Source organism: Hyla sarda, chromosome 4 (assembly GCF_029499605.1).
Source record: "Hyla sarda isolate aHylSar1 chromosome 4, aHylSar1.hap1, whole genome shotgun sequence".
Classification (NCBI taxonomy): domain Eukaryota; kingdom Metazoa; phylum Chordata; class Amphibia; order Anura; family Hylidae; genus Hyla; species Hyla sarda.
Genome location: NC_079192.1, coordinates 241,223,113 through 241,243,396, shown reverse-complemented (window position 1 = coordinate 241,243,396; position 20,284 = coordinate 241,223,113). Strand labels below are relative to the sequence as shown.

The following is a 20,284-nucleotide window of genomic DNA, read 5'->3' as shown; positions in this document are numbered from 1 at the left end:
GAAGAGTACATTTTTAAACGTATAAATTTTCCTGCATGTAGTTATGATTTTTTCCAGAAGTGCGACAAAATCAAACCTATATAAGTAGGGTATCATTTTAACCATATGGACCTACAGAATAATGATAAGGTGTAATTTTTACCGAAATATGCACTGCGTAGAAACGGAAGCCCCCAAAAGTTACAAAATGGCATTTTTTTTCCGATTTTGTCGCACAGTGATTTTTTTTTCCGTTTCGCCGTGCATTTTTGGGTAAAATGACTAATGTCACTGCAAAGTAGAATTAGCGACGAAAAAAATAAGCCATAATATGGATTTTTAGGTGGAAAATTGAAAGGGTTATGATTTTTAAAAGGTAAGGAGGAAAAAACGAAAGTGCAAAAAACGGAAAAACCCTGAGTCCTTAAGGGGTTAAAGGGGTACTCCGCTGGAAAACATTTTTTTTTTAAATCAACTGAGGCCAGAAAGTTTAACGGATTTGTAAATTACTTCTATTTAAAAAGTTAAGCTGCTGTATACTACAGAGGAAGTTATTTTCTTTTTGAATATCTGTTCTGTCTGACCACAGTGCTCTCTGCTGACACCTCTGTCCTTGTCAGGAACTGTCCAGAGCAGAAGCAAATCCCAATAGCAAACCTATCCTGCTCTGGACAGTTCCTGACATGGACAGAGGTGTCAGCAAAGAACACTGGGGTCAGACAGAAAGTAAATTCAAAAAGAAAGAACTTCCTGTTGAGCATATAGCAGCTGATATGTACTAGAAGGATTAAGATTTTTAAATAGAAGTAATTTACAAATCTGTTTAACTTTCTGGCATCCGTTGATTTAAAAAAAATGTTTTCCAGCGGAGAATCCCATAAAAGTCTTTTAAACCCCTTTAAAACTCACTGTCTAATAAACACATTAATTCCCAATCCTGAATATATAATTCTAGCTTGTATAGTGACACATTACACTGGTTGTAATTATTGACCAGAAGTGACCTGTGTAAGTGCAGATGACGTGGCCTATTTTAGTTTTCAGGATAGCCTCCTTTTTCAATGTTGACATATCACTTTATGTGATAATAACTTTGGGATGCTTTTACATATCCAATTGATTCTAAAATACATTTTGACACATTTAACTTTATATTAGTGGCACATTGAGGCTGATACAGTCTCTATTTTTTCTCTGAAATGTTCAGCTCATATGAAAGATAGTCGCACAAATTAACCATTAAATGGATAATCTGACCATAAAACTATTTTTGCTCTAGTATAGTGGAAACCCAAGGTAGTGACCCTATTTAAGACACTATTTAACCAGTGACCAGTAAGCTTTTGTATTGTACATGGCAGAACTGGTGAACACAAAAACAGATCAGCAGCAGACCAATCCACCGTGCTCGTGGTCATCCGGAGGGCCTCTCCAGTCTCCAAACAAAAAAAAATCCATGGCCACAGAACCAGTAATGGAAGACTCTGTATCTTCTAGAAAGTGCTGTAGTTTATTGGTTCCCCATATGCAACGTTTCGGCAAGATGTTTATAATGATGCTTGATAAAGGCTAAACATCTAGCCGAAACATTGCATATGGGGAACCAATAAAGTACAGCTCTGATCCTAAGATAAAAAGTCTTCCATTACTGATGCTGTGGAACAGCAAGCAACTTCAGTGTAGAAAAGGACTCAATGGCGCTGTGCAGGACTTCAATCACGAGACACACCAGGTAGCGTGTAAGATCTTTACTAGAGAACAATGCAATGCGTTTCACTGCACAAGCGCAGCTTCCTCAGGCCTGTCAAATAGGGAAAACCCTTCCAGTCTTATACCGGAGGGTTTTAACCCTTTCCACTTAAATGTAAAAACCATAAGAAGTAAATAGTATAGATATAAAAAATGTGAAAATATTTATAAACATACATATGTATACACCTTCATATACCTACATAAAAAAGGGGAAAAGGAAAGAGGTCCAGCACAGATGGAGACATTGACACGGATATTACTTAAATAACTAGCCTAGGATGAGGCATTAAATCAATGAATATTTTTGATAGTCTCATTTAGACCATAAGGAGTTAACGTGGCCAACTTATGGATACAAAAAGATTTGCGATTAATTAAACGTTGGAATCTGCTTGGGGTATCTTCAGAAACAGATTCCAATATGACCAAATTCAGTGATTCCAGATTTACATGGTGTACATTAGTAAAATGCCTCGATAGACCATGGAGAAAGAATCCGTGCACAATGTTCCATCTATGCTTGTTTAGCCTGGCATGGACCATCTGTACGGTTCGGCCAACATATTGCAAATTACAGCTGCATGATAATAAATAAACAGCAAAAGAAGAATCACAATTTAGTGTGCCCTTTAGCTCAAATTCCTTCCCAGTATGTGCAGATTTAAAATTCCTGATGTCTCCCTTAATAAGCTCACAACATCGGCACCGACTTTTTCAACAAGGACTACAATTACATTCAACCTGAATCTGGACATCTTTTCCTATGTTTTTTAATCTACTTGGCATAACCAAGTTGCGTAAATTTTGTGGTGGACGCCTAAAATTTATTCCTGGTTGCTCAGCAACCTAAAATAGGCTTGCTGCGAATAATCGGACAATTTTTTTTGTAAAATCTTTTTAATATGTGGGGCTCCACTATTAAAATTGGTGATAAAATTATATTGAAATCTCTGATCCATTCTTTCTCCACTGTTCTCAATCATCTGCTTTTTGGTTATAACTAACTCAGTTTGCTTCCTATCTTGCTTTTTATATTCCTTACTCAAAAGAAACTTTGGATAACCCTTTTCACAAAACCACTAAGGACAGCAACCTGCGCATCAAAGTCTCCATCTGAGGTGTAATTCTTCCGGATACTGTCCGTATGGCACCCCCCTCAACCAACTTGGATAGTGGGCGCTATCATAATGAAAAAAAACTATTAACGTCCACTGATTAAAAGAATGTTCTGGTTGCTATCTCACCAATGTTTGTCTTAAAAATTTCCAAATCAAAAATTGGATCGAACAAGTAGAGAAGTGCATGGTAAACTGAAGACCATATTTATTTTGGTTCAATTCCTTCACGAACTCCTCAGCTTTCTCCTTTGTACCCACCCAGATCATAAACAAATCGTCAATGAATCAACTAAGAAAAATAAACAAACCGAACATAAAATGGGGACTGTGCCATGACTTGGGACTCGAATCGCCCCATAAACAGATTTGCATAACTAGGGGCGAAATGAGTCCCCATGGCACAGCCCCTAGTCTGCCTATAAATAACATGGTCTAAATTGTGATACTTCTTTTGCTGTTTATTTATTATCATGTAGCTGTAATTTGCAATATGTTGGCCGGACCATACAGACGCTCCATGCCAAACAAGACGGTCCATGCCAGGCTAAACAAGCATAGATGGAACATTGTGCACGGATTCTTGCTCCATGGCCTATCGAGGCATTTTACTATTGTACACCATAAAAATCTGGAATCACTGAATTTGGTCATATTGGAGTCTGCTTCTGAAGATACCCCAAACAGATTCCAATGTTTAATTAATCGCAAATCTTTTTGGATCCATAAGTTGGCCACGTTAACTCCTTATGGTCTAAATGAGATGAAAATATTCATGGATTTAAGGCCTCATCCTAGGATAGTTATTTAAGTAACATCCGTATCAATGTCTCCATCTGTGCTAGACCTCTTTCCTTTTCCCCTTTTTTATGTAGGTATGTGAAGGTATATACATATGTATGTTTATATATATTTTAGCATTTTTTATATGTATACTATTTATTTCTCATGGTTTTTACATTTAAGTTGTAACATGTATGTATTTTTAAGGTTTTACATTGTGTTTATTGTTGTGGAATATTGTATTTGAATGAAAAGGGTTAAAACCCTCCAGTATAAGACTCGGAGGGTTTCCTTATTTGACAGGCCTGAGACAGTGAAACGCGTTGCATGGTTCTCTAGTAAAGATTTGACATGCTACCAGGTGTCTCCCATGATTGAACTCCTGCACAGCACCATTGAGTACTGTTCTACACTGAAGTCGCTTGCAGTTCTATATCTCTACATAGGAAGGTTGCAGTCAGGCTGAACGTTTACCTACATCCACGTGCTTACCATTGTTGTGTATGCGGGTACATAACCTGCTCCGGTAAGCTGCTTATCTACTCCCACCTTTGCCCGTACTTTGTAGCTATTCTGCACCATGGAGCGCCTCTCCTTTCTGTTTTAGATTACTGATGTTTTTGGCCTTGGATTTTTTTTGTGGCAGAACTGGGGGCCACTCTCTAGCTGCCAAAGCAACCATTACCAACCCACAATTGCGTTGCAGGAGGAGCAATAGGTTATAGTATATCAGTTTTCCCCTATGGTTGTTTAGTAGACACAGCCATACCATTAAAACCACTAACAGTTTAAGTGTATAACATTGACATTAACATCTTGTGAGAATGTCACTTACCTGTGGGTTGAGATATATTGGGCAGCAAGTAGCTGGTCTGTTCAGTTAACTTATTCTAGGCAGGAAAATGGGTAGGTATAAGTGCATCTAAGTGGCCAAATTGTGATGTAAGACAATTGGGCCAAATTGTGATGTAAGACAATTGGGTCAGAGTATTTCCAAAATTAAAGGTCTTGTGTTGTGTTCCTGCCATTTAGCATTTATATCCTATCAGAAGGGGAAAAAGAAAGAACAAGTGGAGAAGCACCCACAGGGGTTCCCAGGGCTCATTAATGTAAGTGGGGGGGCAGAGTTTAGCCTGTAGTCTTCAGTCCCACAGAAGAATTACGGTTGCACTGATTGATAAAAACATTATTGTCAGCTATGATAGACACACACATCTCTTTCACCTGCGTGTATTATTCCTTCACCTGTTTATCCCTAAGGGTTTATTCACACTGCGGAATTTTGTCTCAAATTAAAGCCCATAGACTTCTTTGGGATTCTGCACTCCCATCAAACCTTCTGAAATTCCGCTTTTTTTAACGTTTGCGCATAATTTTTGTGCCTTTAAAAAAAAAAATACCTGGTTAATAAATCTCGTGCACTGCATAGTCAAGAATGAAGCACTGCATTTCACAGTCACTTTTGCCAAAGTTGTCTATTTTGAATTTGCACAAAAATGTCGCAAAAAATTTGCCACCAAATTTCCCCCAATAAAATGTCCGGAAGGCAATGATAAATCTCCCCCATATTCTTTATTTAGATCCATCAAAACTAACTAGTCAAAATATAGAGTTCAATAAAAGCTTAAATGCCCTAGAGTAATAAGATAAGTGCCAGATATCCTCTGTTATGCTGTATTATCAGAGCACACAGGGCATTGCAGCTCACTTTGTATAAGGATGCATAGTCACAGTATGCCTATGCTGGCCCGTCAACCTCCCAAGGACACCTAGAGTGTGCACTTGTGAGTTGAAACTGGATCATGAAGCAATCATGTGGACATCCAAGTGCATGTGTGTAACTTACCTTGGTAAGGAATATCACCAGCATGCACCATGGAAAGAAAGCAAACCAGTGAAAACAGTGTGATGCTCGGAAAATGTTATTTTGACATGTATCACCTACCTTAACGTTGTTATAGACCACTTCTTAGCAGCAGTATTTCCTAATGGCAATAATAGAAAAAACGAGAGGCCACTCACCAAGTCCGTGCTCCAGAAATCTTGCTTTATTATCAGTGCATTAATAACGCCAGCAGAACAGGGTCAGATGCCAGGTTGTGCCGACCACTGTATCTATATAAGGGATTTCCTAATGGAAGTTGCCTATTTTAGCAGGGTAATACTTCACTGCTACACTAGAAAACAAATGTTCAGAAATGGTTTGGACTGTTGTGGCAGCGCTAAGGGGAGCTCAGGGCCGGTTCTTCCTATAAGCAAAATAGGCAGCCATCTAGAGCGCCCTCTTGATGGGGGTCCCGCTCTTCCCGCTGCAATAAGGTTAGCCAGCATCCGAAGCACCTGGCCATCAAACAAAACCCCCACCCGTACTATATAATTTGCATTTTACAGCCTGCTGAAAGAGCGCAGCCCCACCTCTGAGGCAGACAGGGGCGATCACCAAGGTCACTAAGGTCCAACTTCCTGACATCACGCGCCCCTCTATACATCGAGAGGAGCCAATGGCAAGGTCAATGGGGCGTGCATGATTAGCTTTCGCCTAGGTTGGCAAAAATCCTTGCACTCGGACTGGGGGAGCTACACAATTATACATAGGTGGTTTAAAAGTATATGCTAAATGGTTTGCCTAATACAATATGCAGAGTTGAAAACCATTTCAGCTTTAAACCAATCAATAGTTTTCATTAAATTACTTTTACAAAGTTCTTAGCCACCATCATACAGATCTATTAAAGTAAATCCATCACTTGTACAGTCGGGTCACAACGCTATTGACTGTAGGGCTCTGTTGATATCTGATTTTAGGTTTCATCAATGAACATTTCAGCACAATGCTAAGGTAGAGACACAGTGTATTACAGGAATAAATTGAACAATTACTTTCTCACTTTTAACTAGGAACTCCACTGCTGAGCTAATACATCAGCCATATGAGCAACTAGGGAGTAATTTATGAACAGATCAATTTGCCTTTCTGAAAAACCAGATGTCAGAGTGCTAGCAGTTCATTCTCGGCTTTAACTGAACGCTATACAAGAAGCGGGGAAGAAAGTCAACTCCACGGAAAAAGAGTCACCTGACATTTCCAGAGACTATATTCCTAATTAACTTTGCTATATCAATTTATTACTCTTTTGTTATAATCCCTGAGAAATGAAGAATCATGTATCTTCTTGAACGAATGTAGATTTCTGCATTACCTGTAACATATAATTATTGGTGAGCGTTGGTTCGGCCTGACACGTGAAATATATTTCTTTTAATGAATGTGGGCAGAAGGTCTACTTGTTCCATGAGTGATGAGTCCCGAGAGGAAAAGATTAAAGGATAAATGGTACAGAAAACTAATTATAATAGAATGTAATAAAGGGTCTACAAAATAGATTCCTGTCAAGTGGTTTATGCCCACCAAGCATATTGGATGTGTTCCATTTTATTTTATTTTTAGAAGTTATACCATGAATGGTTTATAGTAGTGTGGTAAATGGAAAGATCACACTGTGTTAGGATTAGTATTCAGCTCCAAGCTCAGCTTTTACTATGCAAATACTTAGACTTTGCTAATTCATCTCCTTATTTACATCAACTTACAGAATCGTATAGTATTGATTTTAAGCAGAAGCGTAACATGAAGCTCCAGGGCTCAAATGCGAAATCTTTTCCAGGTCCCTCCATCCAGCATGTGCCATTTATCATACTTCTCTCTTATGTATTAGCAAAGCTTTTGTGCCCTCTAGTGAAATGTGCATTTGCGGATACCACCAGTAAACGATGGACAATCTGCGAATCTAAGAAAAAAAGGGAAAAAAAAGCCTTCATCCATTTTATTCATAAGAATGTTAACTGTTGCAATATGTATTTATTGTGCTCAGGTTGCAGAAGATAAACCTCATTTTACAATCCTAGTTTTACAGCCATGGCTGTAAACAGAGCTACAGCATCATAGTCCTAGAACCTCCATCCGTAATTTGGGCAGCAAACAGACAACACAGTGGCCCTCATTTACTATTGCAAACCCGACATGTTTTGTCGGGTTGTGCACCAGATTCTGTCGCATTGCGCCAGAAATTCTGTCTGCGCCAGATTTTGCGCCAGAATTTGCACAAGAATTTAAAAAACCCCGACAAGCTCTCCATTTTGGTAAGAAAACCCGAAAAGGGGGTGTGGCTGTCGGTAAAGGGGGTGTGGTCTCTGAAAAGAAGCGTATTCCTGACATTTTCACAAAAACCCAACATATTTACTAAGGTTTCCACATAAAATGGTGGATTTCAGCTGAGGAAAACCCTACAGATCAGAGCATGTGTAAAAAAAGCAAAGTGTAGGGAAACCTTAGTAAATACTGTGGAAAAAAATTGTAGGGAATTAAAACCCACAAAGAAACCTACACAACACTCTTAGTAAATAAAGGCCAGTGTTCGTGAGCAGCCATACCCTCGTTCTCAAGTGTAGAAAATGGGGCATGGCTCCCAAAAACATAAACACCATACACTAGATGCATTAGTAGCAAAGGTGTACATACCCTTTCAGCTCCACTTTGAGGTTATGTTCTTATGTTCATATACTTTTTCTTTTTAAATTTAGTCTGAAATTACAGCTGTATTTTAGTGTTGAGCGGCATAGGCCATATTCGAATTCGCGAATATTCGCGAATATATGGACGAATATTCGTCATATTCGCGAATATTCGCATATTCGTAATATTCTCGTTTTATTTTCGCATATGCGAATATTCGCGTGTGCGAAAATTAACATATGCGAAAATTTGCATATACAAAAAATTAGCATAAGCGAAAATTCGCATATGCGAAATTCGCACACCGGTCTCACACAGTAGTATTAGAGCCTTCTTACACCACATAGGCTGGAAGCAGAGAGGGATGATCACTGTGATGTGTACTGTGAAAAAAATAAAAATAAAAATAAATGAATATTCGTAATTACGAATATATAGCGCTATATTCGCGAATATTCGCGAATAAAATTCGAATTGCGAATATTCGCGAGCAACACTACTGTATTTTCTGCCTTTTCTTGCTTTTGGCCCATTTTGTAAAAAATATTTTTACATCCATTTTTATTGTCATATCTAAACAGCTAATTTCATCTGGGTGCATTTAATGCAGAGATGTTCCCCCACTTCCCCTAGAGAAAGCTAGGCAAAATGCGTTGGAGGGTGAAGAGAAAACTAGGCGAAACACATTGGAGGGTGAGGTGGAGGAACATCTCTGTATACCATGCACCAGCACTTTGGTTCATAGAGTCTGCTCTCTGTAAATATTCTCTATTGCACACAAACTTTACTTTGTCCTAATTTTGTTCCTATCATTACAATTTGTGTTTACATTGGGGCAATATTCACTAGGGATTTTACAACAGACAGACATATATTGGGCTTATGTCATGTTTACAGTTTGCTAATGGGTATTGTGCATTAGGGTATACATATATTAAAGGGGTATTCCGGAGCTAAGACATCTTATCCCTTATGCAAAGGATAAGGGATAAGATGCCTGATCGCGGGGGTCCCAGGGGTCACACAGCACCCCGTTACCATCAGCCCCTGGAGCATGTTTGCTTCTGGTCTGATGACTGATGATCACGGGGCCGGAGTATTGTGATGTCACGGCTCCGCCCCGTGTGATGTCATGCTCCACCCCCTCAATGCAAGCCTGATCAGGCATCTTATCCCCTATGCTTTGGTATGGGGGATAAGATGTCTTAGTGCCGGAGTACCCCTTTAACTGTGCAATAGTATTTACCATGTGGTAGCAGCTATAGGGTGATTTCACACGTACAGGATCCTGCGCAGGATACCGCATGTGTGAACACACCCATACTGTGACTTATTTTTGTTTACATCCTTAGACCCCGTTCACACTACGGAATTCTCGCGGATGGATTCCGCGAGCTTAGCTTCCGCCTGGCGGCCGCCGCCAACAATACTTCGGCGCTAGGGCCGTGGGGCACTGAGCCGTCACCATTGACAGCTCTGCAGTGCTCGCGGAATCCGCGCAAAGAATGAACATGTTTTTTCTTTGCGCGGAACACTTTCAGTCTCGCGGAAACCCATTCACACTAATGTTAAAGTTCACACCGCGGAATTCCGTAGTGTGAACGGGGCCTTATAGTGGACAATGTACATCAGGAATTATAAGATTATATGAATTCATTTTGATATATAGACTGGTTTCTTGTAATGTTCCCTCATCATGTGGTTTTCTTTTAATGTGTCCCATGTTTATGTTTTTGTTGTATAGATACATTAATTATTCCTCTAGTCATTTGAGCTATTTACATTATTAATGTTTGGTGCACATTTATCAGCAAGAATTGAAAGCTATATATACTGTGATAGACCCTTATGTTTGCTGTTTTTCGAGATAAGTTTAGGTGTCCAATTCATGTAGATATTGTACTCAAGATGAAATTTTCTAGCCAAATTGGGCTTCTTCCTGTAAAATTGGCGATTTAGTTGGGGTAACAAGTGTTGGGCCTGATTTATACAACCACTTTATTGCCCCCAGATTTAGTCACTCAACCAAATAAGTGAGATGCACTGAGCCAGCTTGTCGCCAATTTCTTTGGAACCAAAATCTGAAAAATAAGTGAAAACATGACCTATTCGATGAAGAAAAATCTGGTAACGGTCCTGGAATTTTTCATTTTCTTGTTATGCAGCCTCTGTTAGTTAGAATCCAAATATTCATCATTTTGTGAAAAAAATTATGGTACACATTAAATAGTAGTCATTGTCATTGTTAAATGTACTTTAATACTGTCTCTTTATTTTGCAGAAAGCAAGACTGGCAAGAATTCGGGTGGCAAAAAGTGGAAGTGCTAATGCATATTTACAAAGCAAGAGAAATGGTTTATTAAGGGAAGCTCCACAGGTGAAAGTCATTTTTTTCTATTTACCACCAGTTATAGACTTTTCTATGACACTTTTCTATAAATATATGGATGGATATAAGATAGACAGACACATTTCTATGTACACCACTGCTATCATCCGTGTTCTGCCTACTAAATAAAATAGTCACTAAATGCAGAGGAAGCTACGAGAGTAGAAAACATCCATAATAGATTACTGAAGGCCGTCAGTTTGCTTTGCAGATGGGATATATATAGCATGTGTCTTGAGTAAAATGTGTTTCTTGTTATGGGGATCATTACATCAGGCAGTTTTAGGAGATAAACAAGTGACAATGTACCGGTAAATGGAACATACTGGTTGACCCTTGCTTGCAGAATACATTAAATGTACTGGGTTAATACTGTCAGCAACGTTACATGGAAACAACTGTTTAAAATGATTATCATTTGGAGTGAAAAATAAAGCAAACAAAAAAAAACACTGTTTAAAGGGGTAATCCAGGAATAGAAAAACACAGTTAATTTCTTTCAAAAACAGCCCCACGCCTGTCTCCAGGTTGTATGTGGTTTTATAACTTGGCACCATTCACTTCAATGGAACTGAGCTGCAGAACCATACCCAACCTGGAGACAGACAGAGAGCAGTTTTTGAAAGAAAGTAGCTCTGTTTTTCTATTCCTGGATAACTGTTTTTTTGTTTTTGTTTTTGTTTTTTTAAATCAACTGGTGCCAGAAAGTTAAACAGATTTGTAAATTACTTCTATTAAAAAAAAAAAAAAAACGTAACCCTTCCAGTACTTATTAGCTGCTAAATACTACAGAGGAAATTCTTTACTTTTTTGGAGCACAGTGCTCTCTGATGAATCATGAGCACAGTGCTCTCTGCTGACATCTCTGTCCATTTTAGGGACTGTCCAGAGAAGGATATGTTTGCTATGGGGATTTCCTACTCTAGACAGTTCTTAAAATGGACAGATATATCAGCAGAGAGCACTTTGCTCATGATGTCAGCAGAGAGCTCTGTGTTCCAAATAGAAAATAATTTCCCCTGTAGTATTCAGCAGCCAATAAGTACTGGAAGGATTAAGATTTTTTTAATAGAAGTAATGGAGGGGCAAGCTGTGCATAACTAGCTTGCCCCCTGACTGGTGAGCAGTTAAGGGGTTAAGAAATGTACAGGCAAGGTTTTTTTAGCCCCCTCCCCCGCCTGTAAAACTTGTGGGTAAATATAGTGGTATGTCCCATGGGTGGGGGGGAAGGAGTGCACCAATCAGGGGCTTAATAGTTTCCCGGGCTTTCAGGAGCCCTCCCCTGGGTATTTATATCTGTGGTGCCTCCCTTCCCCCCCTCAATCTGCCCAGGACCTGGAGTTTTGCCCACCCTCCCTCCCTTTTTTGTATGTCTGTTTATTGTAAGTCACAGCTTGGCGGTAAGAAGACGGTGAAAGCGGGGTCAACCCGGGGTAGACCTCCACACAGGACAGTGTGGCAGCACCTCTCGGGTTGGCAAGAAGCCAATCGGTGTCTTTGTTACAGTTAAATTGTTATTTATATATAAGTAATTTTATAAATAAAGCTGTGGCCGATCCCCACCCACGGAAAAGTTGAATTGTTGTTGTGTCAGTTATTATTTAATAAATTATTGTAATAAGGGGGAGGGGTAGTTATAGCCTGCTAGGAGCTAATTGGGTCTCAACAGTCTTTACAAATCTGTTTAACTTTCTGGCACCAGTTGAGTAAAAAAAAAATTTCCACTGGAGTACCCCTTTAAGCACAGTTTTCTAACAGAAGGGCATATTTATTAATGTGTTGTAGTTTAAAGTAAACCCAACTTTTATCGTAAAATTCTGTGCTGATCTAAATTCTTACTGTATCCTTATAGCAATCAGAGCTTTATTTTTTGATACCTCGTGAAATCAGCTGCACAAAAATGGGTAAAAGAGATAACATAGTGGCTGTCTGCAGTCAACACTTAATGCAGACTGTCGTATCATAGAGTTTAATGCATGGCAGTATGCAGTTAGCTCATAAGCTCCCTCTGCAGGCATACAGGAGACTTTTCTTTATACATATCCAGAAAAATGCTGGCCATATACAGAGCTGGAGCCTAAGATAAGTTAAGAATTTTTATCCTAGTTAGATTTTAAAAAAAAAACAACAAAAAAAAACAATATTGTATTCATTGAAAGAAATATTCACTTCTAAACAGTTTTTTTCTAACTGTGAAATCTCTGTCATTTGATAGCATAGGTCATTTCTAATATATTTATAACATATTTTTCTAACTTAATTTACCAAAAGAAAAGTATTTACTCTAGTCCTTACTAAATAATAAATGCTCTAAAGTCTTGGCCACTGGGTGCCTTACTTCCTTGCAAACAGCTGTCTATTGCCTGTTGTCAATGGATTACCATCTCTAGAATTAGAGAAACCAAGACAGAACACAGGTGAAGGTGAAGCCTACGTAGTGTTATACACAGGAGGAAGTCAAGTTGTGTGCATGCATTGGAAGTCTGTTGCCTCCTCCAGAAGGACTATGGGGAAGATGTAGCAAAACCTGTTCAGAGGAAAAGATGCCCAGTTCATAGGCGTGCGCACCCTAAGGCACAAACTCACGCTGCGCGCGTGTATATTGTATATATATATACACACACAGTTAGTATAGTTCCCCCACATTAGGTGTGCAGTACAGTTCCCCCACATTAGGTGTGCAGTACAGTTCCCCCACATTAGGTGTGCAGTACGGTTCCCCCACATTAGGTGTACAGTATAGTTCCCCACATTAGGTGCAGTACAGTTCCCCCACATTAGGTGCAGTATAGTTCCCCCACATTAGGTGTAGTACAGTTCCCCCACATTAGGTTGTAGTTCCCCCACATTAGGTTGCAGTTCCCCACCTTAGGTGCAGTATAGTTCCCCCACATTTGGTTGTAGTTCCCCCACATTAGGTACAGTATAGTTCCCCCACATTAGGTTGTAGTTCCCCACCTTAGGTGCAGTACAGTTCCCCCACATTAGGTTGTAGTTCCCCCACATTAGGTGCAGTATAGTTCCCCCACATTAGGTTGTAGTTACCCACATTAGGTGCAATATAGTTCCCCCTTATTAGGTGCAGTATAGTTCCTCCACATTAGGTGCAGTACAGTTTCCTCACATTAGGTGCAGTACAGTTCCCCCACATTAGGTGCAGTACAGTTCCCCCACATTAGGTACAGTACAGATCCCCCACATTAGGTGCAGTACAGTTCCCCCACATTACCCCACATTAGGTGCAGTACAGTTCCCCCACATTAGGTGTAGTACATTGCCTCCACATTAGGTGCAGTATAGTTCCCCCACATTAGGTGCAGTATAGTTCCCCCACATTAGGTGCAGTATAGTTCCCCCACATTACCCCACATTAGGTGCAGTACAGTTCCCCCACATTAGGTGCAGTACATTGCCCCCACATTAGGTGCAGTACAGTTCCCCCACATTAGGTACAGTACAGTTCCCCCACATTAGGTGCAGTACAGTTCCCCCACATTAGGTGCAGTACATTGCCCCCACATTAGGTGCAGTATAGTTCCCCCACATTAGGTGCAGTATAGTTATAATTGTAGGGAGAAGGGCAAGTCTAGAATTTACCATGAGGCCAAAGCATTGTCAAAATTATGTTTTGCCTAGAGTGGCAAAAATCCATGCACCATCCCTGACTAGACCTCCCACTTGTGTGTATGTTTGCTGGTGTTTATAGGGATGCATTTGATGTGGATGTGCAAAAAATGGTAAGTTGAATGGTAAAACTCATGTTTTTCTTTACTTGGCAAACAGAAGAACGCTTTTACTATAAGATGGTGGCACAGAGGGGGGAATAGTCCAAATAGAATTTTTTTATTTACCAGATTGGTTGAAAAAGTGATGCGGCACACTGCGCTCTATTTCGGGCTAGAGCTGATTGTGGCCGTCTGCAGTAGTTTAGCACTATGTCCCCCTACCCAACAGAGCGCTGGGCGCTGCTATTCCACGGGCAATATTTGAATATCAGATACAGCATGTGTATAGGTATTTATAATTAAAAAAAATGGTGCATAAAAGGCAAAACTACACATCACTTTTCAACCAATCTGATGCAAAAAAAAATCAATTTGGAATATTCCCCCTCTGTTCCACCATCTTATAGTAAAAGCGTTCTTCTGTTTGCCAAGTAAAGAAAAACATGAGTTTTACCATTCAACTTACAATTTTTTGCACATCCACATCAAATGCATCCATTATACATACACTGTACAGCAAGCATACCACCATTATACATACACTGTACATCAGTCACACATCCATTATACATACACTGTACATCAGTCATACATCCATTATACATACACTGTACATCAGTCATACATTCATTATACATACACTGTACATCAGTCATACATTCATCATACATACACTGTACAGCAATCATACATCCATTATACATACACTGTACATCAGTCATACATCCATTATACATACACTGTACAGCAGCCATACATCCATTATACATACACTGTACATCAATCATACATTCATTACACATGCACTGTACATCAGTCATACATCCATTATACATACACTGTACAGCAGTCATACATCCATTATACATACACTGTACAGCAGTCATACATCCATTATACATACACTGTACAGCAGCCATACATCCATTATACATACACTGTACATAAGTTACACATCCATTATACATACACTGTACATCAGTCATACATCCATTATACATACACTGTACAGCAGCCATACATCCATTATACATACACTGTACATCAGTCATACATTCATTACACATGCACTGTACATCAGTCATACATCCATTATACATACACTGTACAGCAGCCATACATCCATTATACATACACTGTACAGCAATCATACATCCATTATACATACACTGTACAGCAAGCATACCTCCATTATACATACACTGTACATCAGTCATACATTCATTACACATGCACTGTACATCAGTCATACATCCATTATACATACACTGTACAGCAGTCATACATTCATTATACATACACTGTACATCAGTCATACATCCATTATACATACACTGTACATCAGTCATACATCCATTATACATACACTGTACAGCAATCATACATTCATTATACATACACTGTACAGCAATCATACATCCATTATACATACACTGTACAGCAAGCATACATCCATTATACATACACAGTACAACAGTCATGCATTTATCATACACAGACACATATACTGTCCGGACATGCCTTTACAGATGCCTCTCCCTGCTTCCCCCTCACCCACCCCTCTCTTTACCTGTCCCGGGTGTCCCCTCAGTTCTTTGCCCCACTCACCAGTCAGCTGGCCTGCTTTCTGATGAGCTCATACACGGCTGAGGATGGTGGCAGGTGCAGTAAGTGGTTGTGACACAGTGCGCACTCGCACAGGCTGTATCTGACTGTGGCCGGCCACCGTAGTTTAGCACTGTGTCCCGCTACCCAACAGGGCGCTGGGGCGGGCGCTGCTATTCCGCTGGCGATATTTGAATGTGCGGTGTCTGTCGGGGGCACGAGTCACACACCACCCCCTTCATGGACCAGTAAGAAGGTGACTGAGCGGGCAGGTTGGGTGACTGAGCGGGGTGACTGCTCAGTGGCGGCCGCGGATCCCCCCCTGCCCTGGGCTTGATTAGGGTGTGCCCAGGCACACCTGGCACATCCTGTGCGCACGCCTATGGCCCAGTTGCCCATAGCAACCAATCAGATGGCTTCTTTTATTTTGCAGAGGCCTTGTTAACCCCTTAAGGACGCAGCCAATTTCATTTTTGCGTTTTCATTTTTGCGTTTTCATTTTTGCGTTTTCATTTTTTCCTCCTCGCCTTCTAAAATCCATAACTTATATTTCCATTCACAGACCCATATGAGGGCTTTTTTTTTGCGTGACCAGTTGCACTTTGTAATGACATCACTCATTTTACCCTAAAATGTATGTTAAACCCCAAAAATTATTTTTTGTGTAAGAAAAATGTAAACGAAAATCATAATTTAGCAAATTTGGGAGGGGGGGGGGTTGTTTTTGCGGTAAATATTACATGTTTTCTTTCTTCTCTGGGTTAATACGATTAAAATGATACCCATGGTTACATACATTTCTATTATTGTACGGCTTTTAGAAAAATCTCAAACTATTTTTTACAAAATCAGTATGTTTAAAATTGCCCTATTTTGACCAGCTCTAACTTTCTGATTGCTCCATATTCAGGGATGTGTGAGGGCTCACTTTTTGAGCCTTGATCTGTAGTTTGTTTTAGTACCACATTTCCGGATATGTGACTATTTGATCACTTTTATAAAACTTTTTTGCAGTTTGAACATTTTCATGGACATTTTTTTTTGTTTATGATTACGCTGTTCGACATAGGGGATCATTAACATTATATTTTTATAGTTCGGACATTTACACATGCGACAATACCAAATATGTTTATTATTTATCTTTTTCTTACACTTTTGTGTATTAATATGTGGAAAAGTGGGGATTTAAAACTTTATTGGGGGAGGGGCTTTTTCAAATTTTTTCACTTTTTTTTATTTGTTGTACACTTTTTTTTAGTCCCCGTAGGGGACTATTTGTAGCAGCCATTAGATTGCTAATACTGTTCAGTGCTATGCATAGGTATCAGTATTATCGGCGATCTTCTGCTCTGGTCTGCTGGAAGGCAGATCAGTGGAGAAGACCTCAGGAGATGGACAAGGGCAGGTGAGGGGACCTCCATCCGCCATCTTGGCTGATCTGATCACTGCGGCAGTGCCTCGGGTGATCAGATCAGCCATTTTAAGTGCTGCCCTGCCGCAGATGACGTGATCTGTATTGATCATGGCATCTAAGAGGTTAATGGCAGACATGTCTGCCATTACCGGCGGGTCCGCGGCTGACAGCCGCCTGGACCCGCCACGAATGAAGCGAGCGCAGCTCCTGCACTCGCGTCACAGCCACGCCGTAAATGTATGGCGCTGTGGACAACATGATTCTATGCAGCGCCGTACATTTATGCCGCATGTACTTATGGGGTTATAAATGAAATAAGTTATCTGATATGTTGCTATGAGCAACTGGGCAACTTTTTTTCTGGACAGGTTTTGATAAATCTCCCCCTGTGTGTAAGATAAATCAAAGATTACGTCTTTTCTCAGACCACTTGTACAGTTTCCCGTTCCCTTATGTTCTTACTTTGTACACAGTACTGCCTCCTGAATATAATTCCCTCTTCTAACTCCATTTAGTCAACATTATTATTTGTTCACTGCTTAGGGCAGGGCTGCTTTTGTGATTTCAGACCTTCCAGCAATCTTCTGCTGTTTAACAAATCAGATCGCTTCTTTCATTTTTAAAAGGGTCTCTGAAAAACAAAAGAAGCAATCTGATTGGTTGCTATGGGCAAATGCACTACTTTCTCTAAAAAGGTTTAGATAAATTTCTCCCTATGTCCTAAAAGCAGTTTAGAACAGTTATCACAATCTCGTGAAAACATCTTGGTAAAGGCTTTTTTAGACTTTTAATTACTAGTTATATAATCGGCTGTTATCATCACTGCGCAAAATTGTTCAATACTTTTTTTATGCTTTGAAAATCATGATTATTACTTAATTCTATCATGCAGAAAATTGGATCATTTCTACTGTTTGCTTGTATTGCTATATGTGTATGTAAAGATGTAAGTTATTTGGAAAACAAATAATGATTGATTAATTCTAGATTAGGGTACGGCAATTAAAGGTTAACTCTATGAACCTTAACCCCTTAAGGACCAAAACAATTAGGTCTGTACACCCCTAAAAGACCAGGCCTGCTTTTTCAAATCGGGGATGTCTGACTTTATTAGAGAATAACTCTGGTAATGTTTTGCCAAACACAACAATTCTGACATTGTTTTTTTGTCACAAGTTGTCCTTCATGTACATAGTAAAAATAGGCCAATATCATTTGTAGTTTTTTTTTTACAATGCAAAAAATCATGAAATTAAAAAAAATATATGATTGTTTTGCTATTTTAACACTTATAGGTTGCATATATTTATACTTTCTGACCAAATAGTTTATGAAACTTATACTTTCAGATGTCTACTTTTTTTTTTAAGTGTTTTTTTTTATTAACATTGTAAATGAAATAGAAGCCTAACAATTGCACTTAAAATTTTCAGTATTTTCAAAATTTGAAAAGAACATCTTTTTTATGTGCTATGCAAGGTTTGCAGAAATTTAAAGTGGTAGAACATAGGAAACCCCCCATAAATGACCCCATTTTAAAAACTAGACCCCTCAAGGTATTCACTAGGGGGTACAGTGAGTTTTTTAATGCCATAGTTTTTTGGCAGGAATTATTATTATTGTTCGGAAATACCCCCACTTAGGACATATTTGGTTCCTTGGCAGCGTGGTGGGACCCAGAAGGAGAGGAGCGCCATTTGGCTTTCAGGGCATAATTTTAGGCCGAATGGATTATAGGCCGCACTTCATGCCTGCAAAGGGTTTTAGCTGCCAGAACCATACAGAATCCCCACAAGTGACCTCATTTTGAAAACTACACCCCCTATTGTATTCCTATAGACAAAAAGGGTCAGACAGAGCGCATCCACAGAGTATTTCACACCGCGGATGTGAGATCACTGCTGCAGCTGGGTAGCTCAGTATGTCCGCTTGTGACTGCTGGCGGGAAATCCGCCGCAATGAGTCGACGCGCAAAGCTACCTAGCCGCATCAGGGAGCTCATTGTTGTGATCCTACACAAAAATGCATATATATGTAGGATCATACAGCGGACAACTGCAGCATATTACATGCTGCGGATGTCCGCTGTGTGATCCCACACATTACACATTTTTTTATATTTATTTAATAAACATGTTTTTTATTTTATTTTTATTTTACACTTTTTTTTCCTTTTTTTACACTTTTTTTTAAACATTTTTTATTTATTGAATTTTTTTTATTTTTAACCATTTTTTTAACACTTTTTATTAATTAATTTATTTATTTTTACACTTTTTTTTTTAATGCTTTGGAATACTTAGTATTCCAAAGCATTGAAGTTATATGCTGCCTGCAAGTTTTCACTAGCAGGCAGCATATCAGGACGTGCCTCTGTAGGACCCCCGGCTGCCCAGGTATGAAGCAGCACCCCGCGATCGTTGCAGGGTGTTGCAGGAGAGACAGAGGGAGCCCCCTCCCTCTGTCAAACTCCTTACAGCTCGCAGTCACTTCCGACCGCGGCTGTAAGGGTAAAACTGCCGGGAGTGAAGTGAACTTCACTCCCGGCAGTGCGGCAGGCCCCGGCCAGCCGCTTATTAGACACAGCAACCCGCGATCACAATGCGGGGTGCTGCAGGGAAGACAGAGGGAGCCCCCTCCCTCTGCCATAACACTTACAGCCGCGGTCACTTCCGACCGCGGCTGTAAGGGTTAAAACTGCCGGGACTGAAGTTTACTTCAGTCCCGGCAGTGCAGCAGGGTCCCGGCTGTGTGATACAGCCGAGTCCCTGCTGCGATCTCATGGGTGCACTGGGCAGCACCCACGAGAATCATGGACGATTATACACGTCCTGGTGCGGGAACGTGCATCCGCCCTGGACGTGTATACACGTCCATGGTCGTTAAGCTGTTAAAAAAATAATAATTATCATTGGAGGAGATTTATCAAAACCTATCCAGAAGGAAAGTTGACCAGTTGCCCACAGCAACCAATCAGATCACTTCTTTCATTTTTAAAGACACCTG

The 20,284-nt window shown here is 39.9% G+C and overlaps 1 protein-coding gene across 3 annotated transcripts in view; it reads left to right on the top strand.

The window, feature by feature from the left end:
- KCND2 (potassium voltage-gated channel subfamily D member 2) overlaps nucleotides 1-20,284 on the top strand; it is a 462,503-nt gene that overhangs the window by 365,708 nt on the left and 76,511 nt on the right. For all 3 annotated transcript variants that reach the window (XM_056573831.1, XM_056573830.1, XM_056573829.1), the window contains exon 3: nucleotides 10,424-10,519. In XM_056573831.1, coding sequence (XP_056429806.1) covers nucleotides 10,424-10,519 — 96 coding nt within the window. The remainder of the gene's footprint in view (nucleotides 1-10,423; nucleotides 10,520-20,284) is intronic.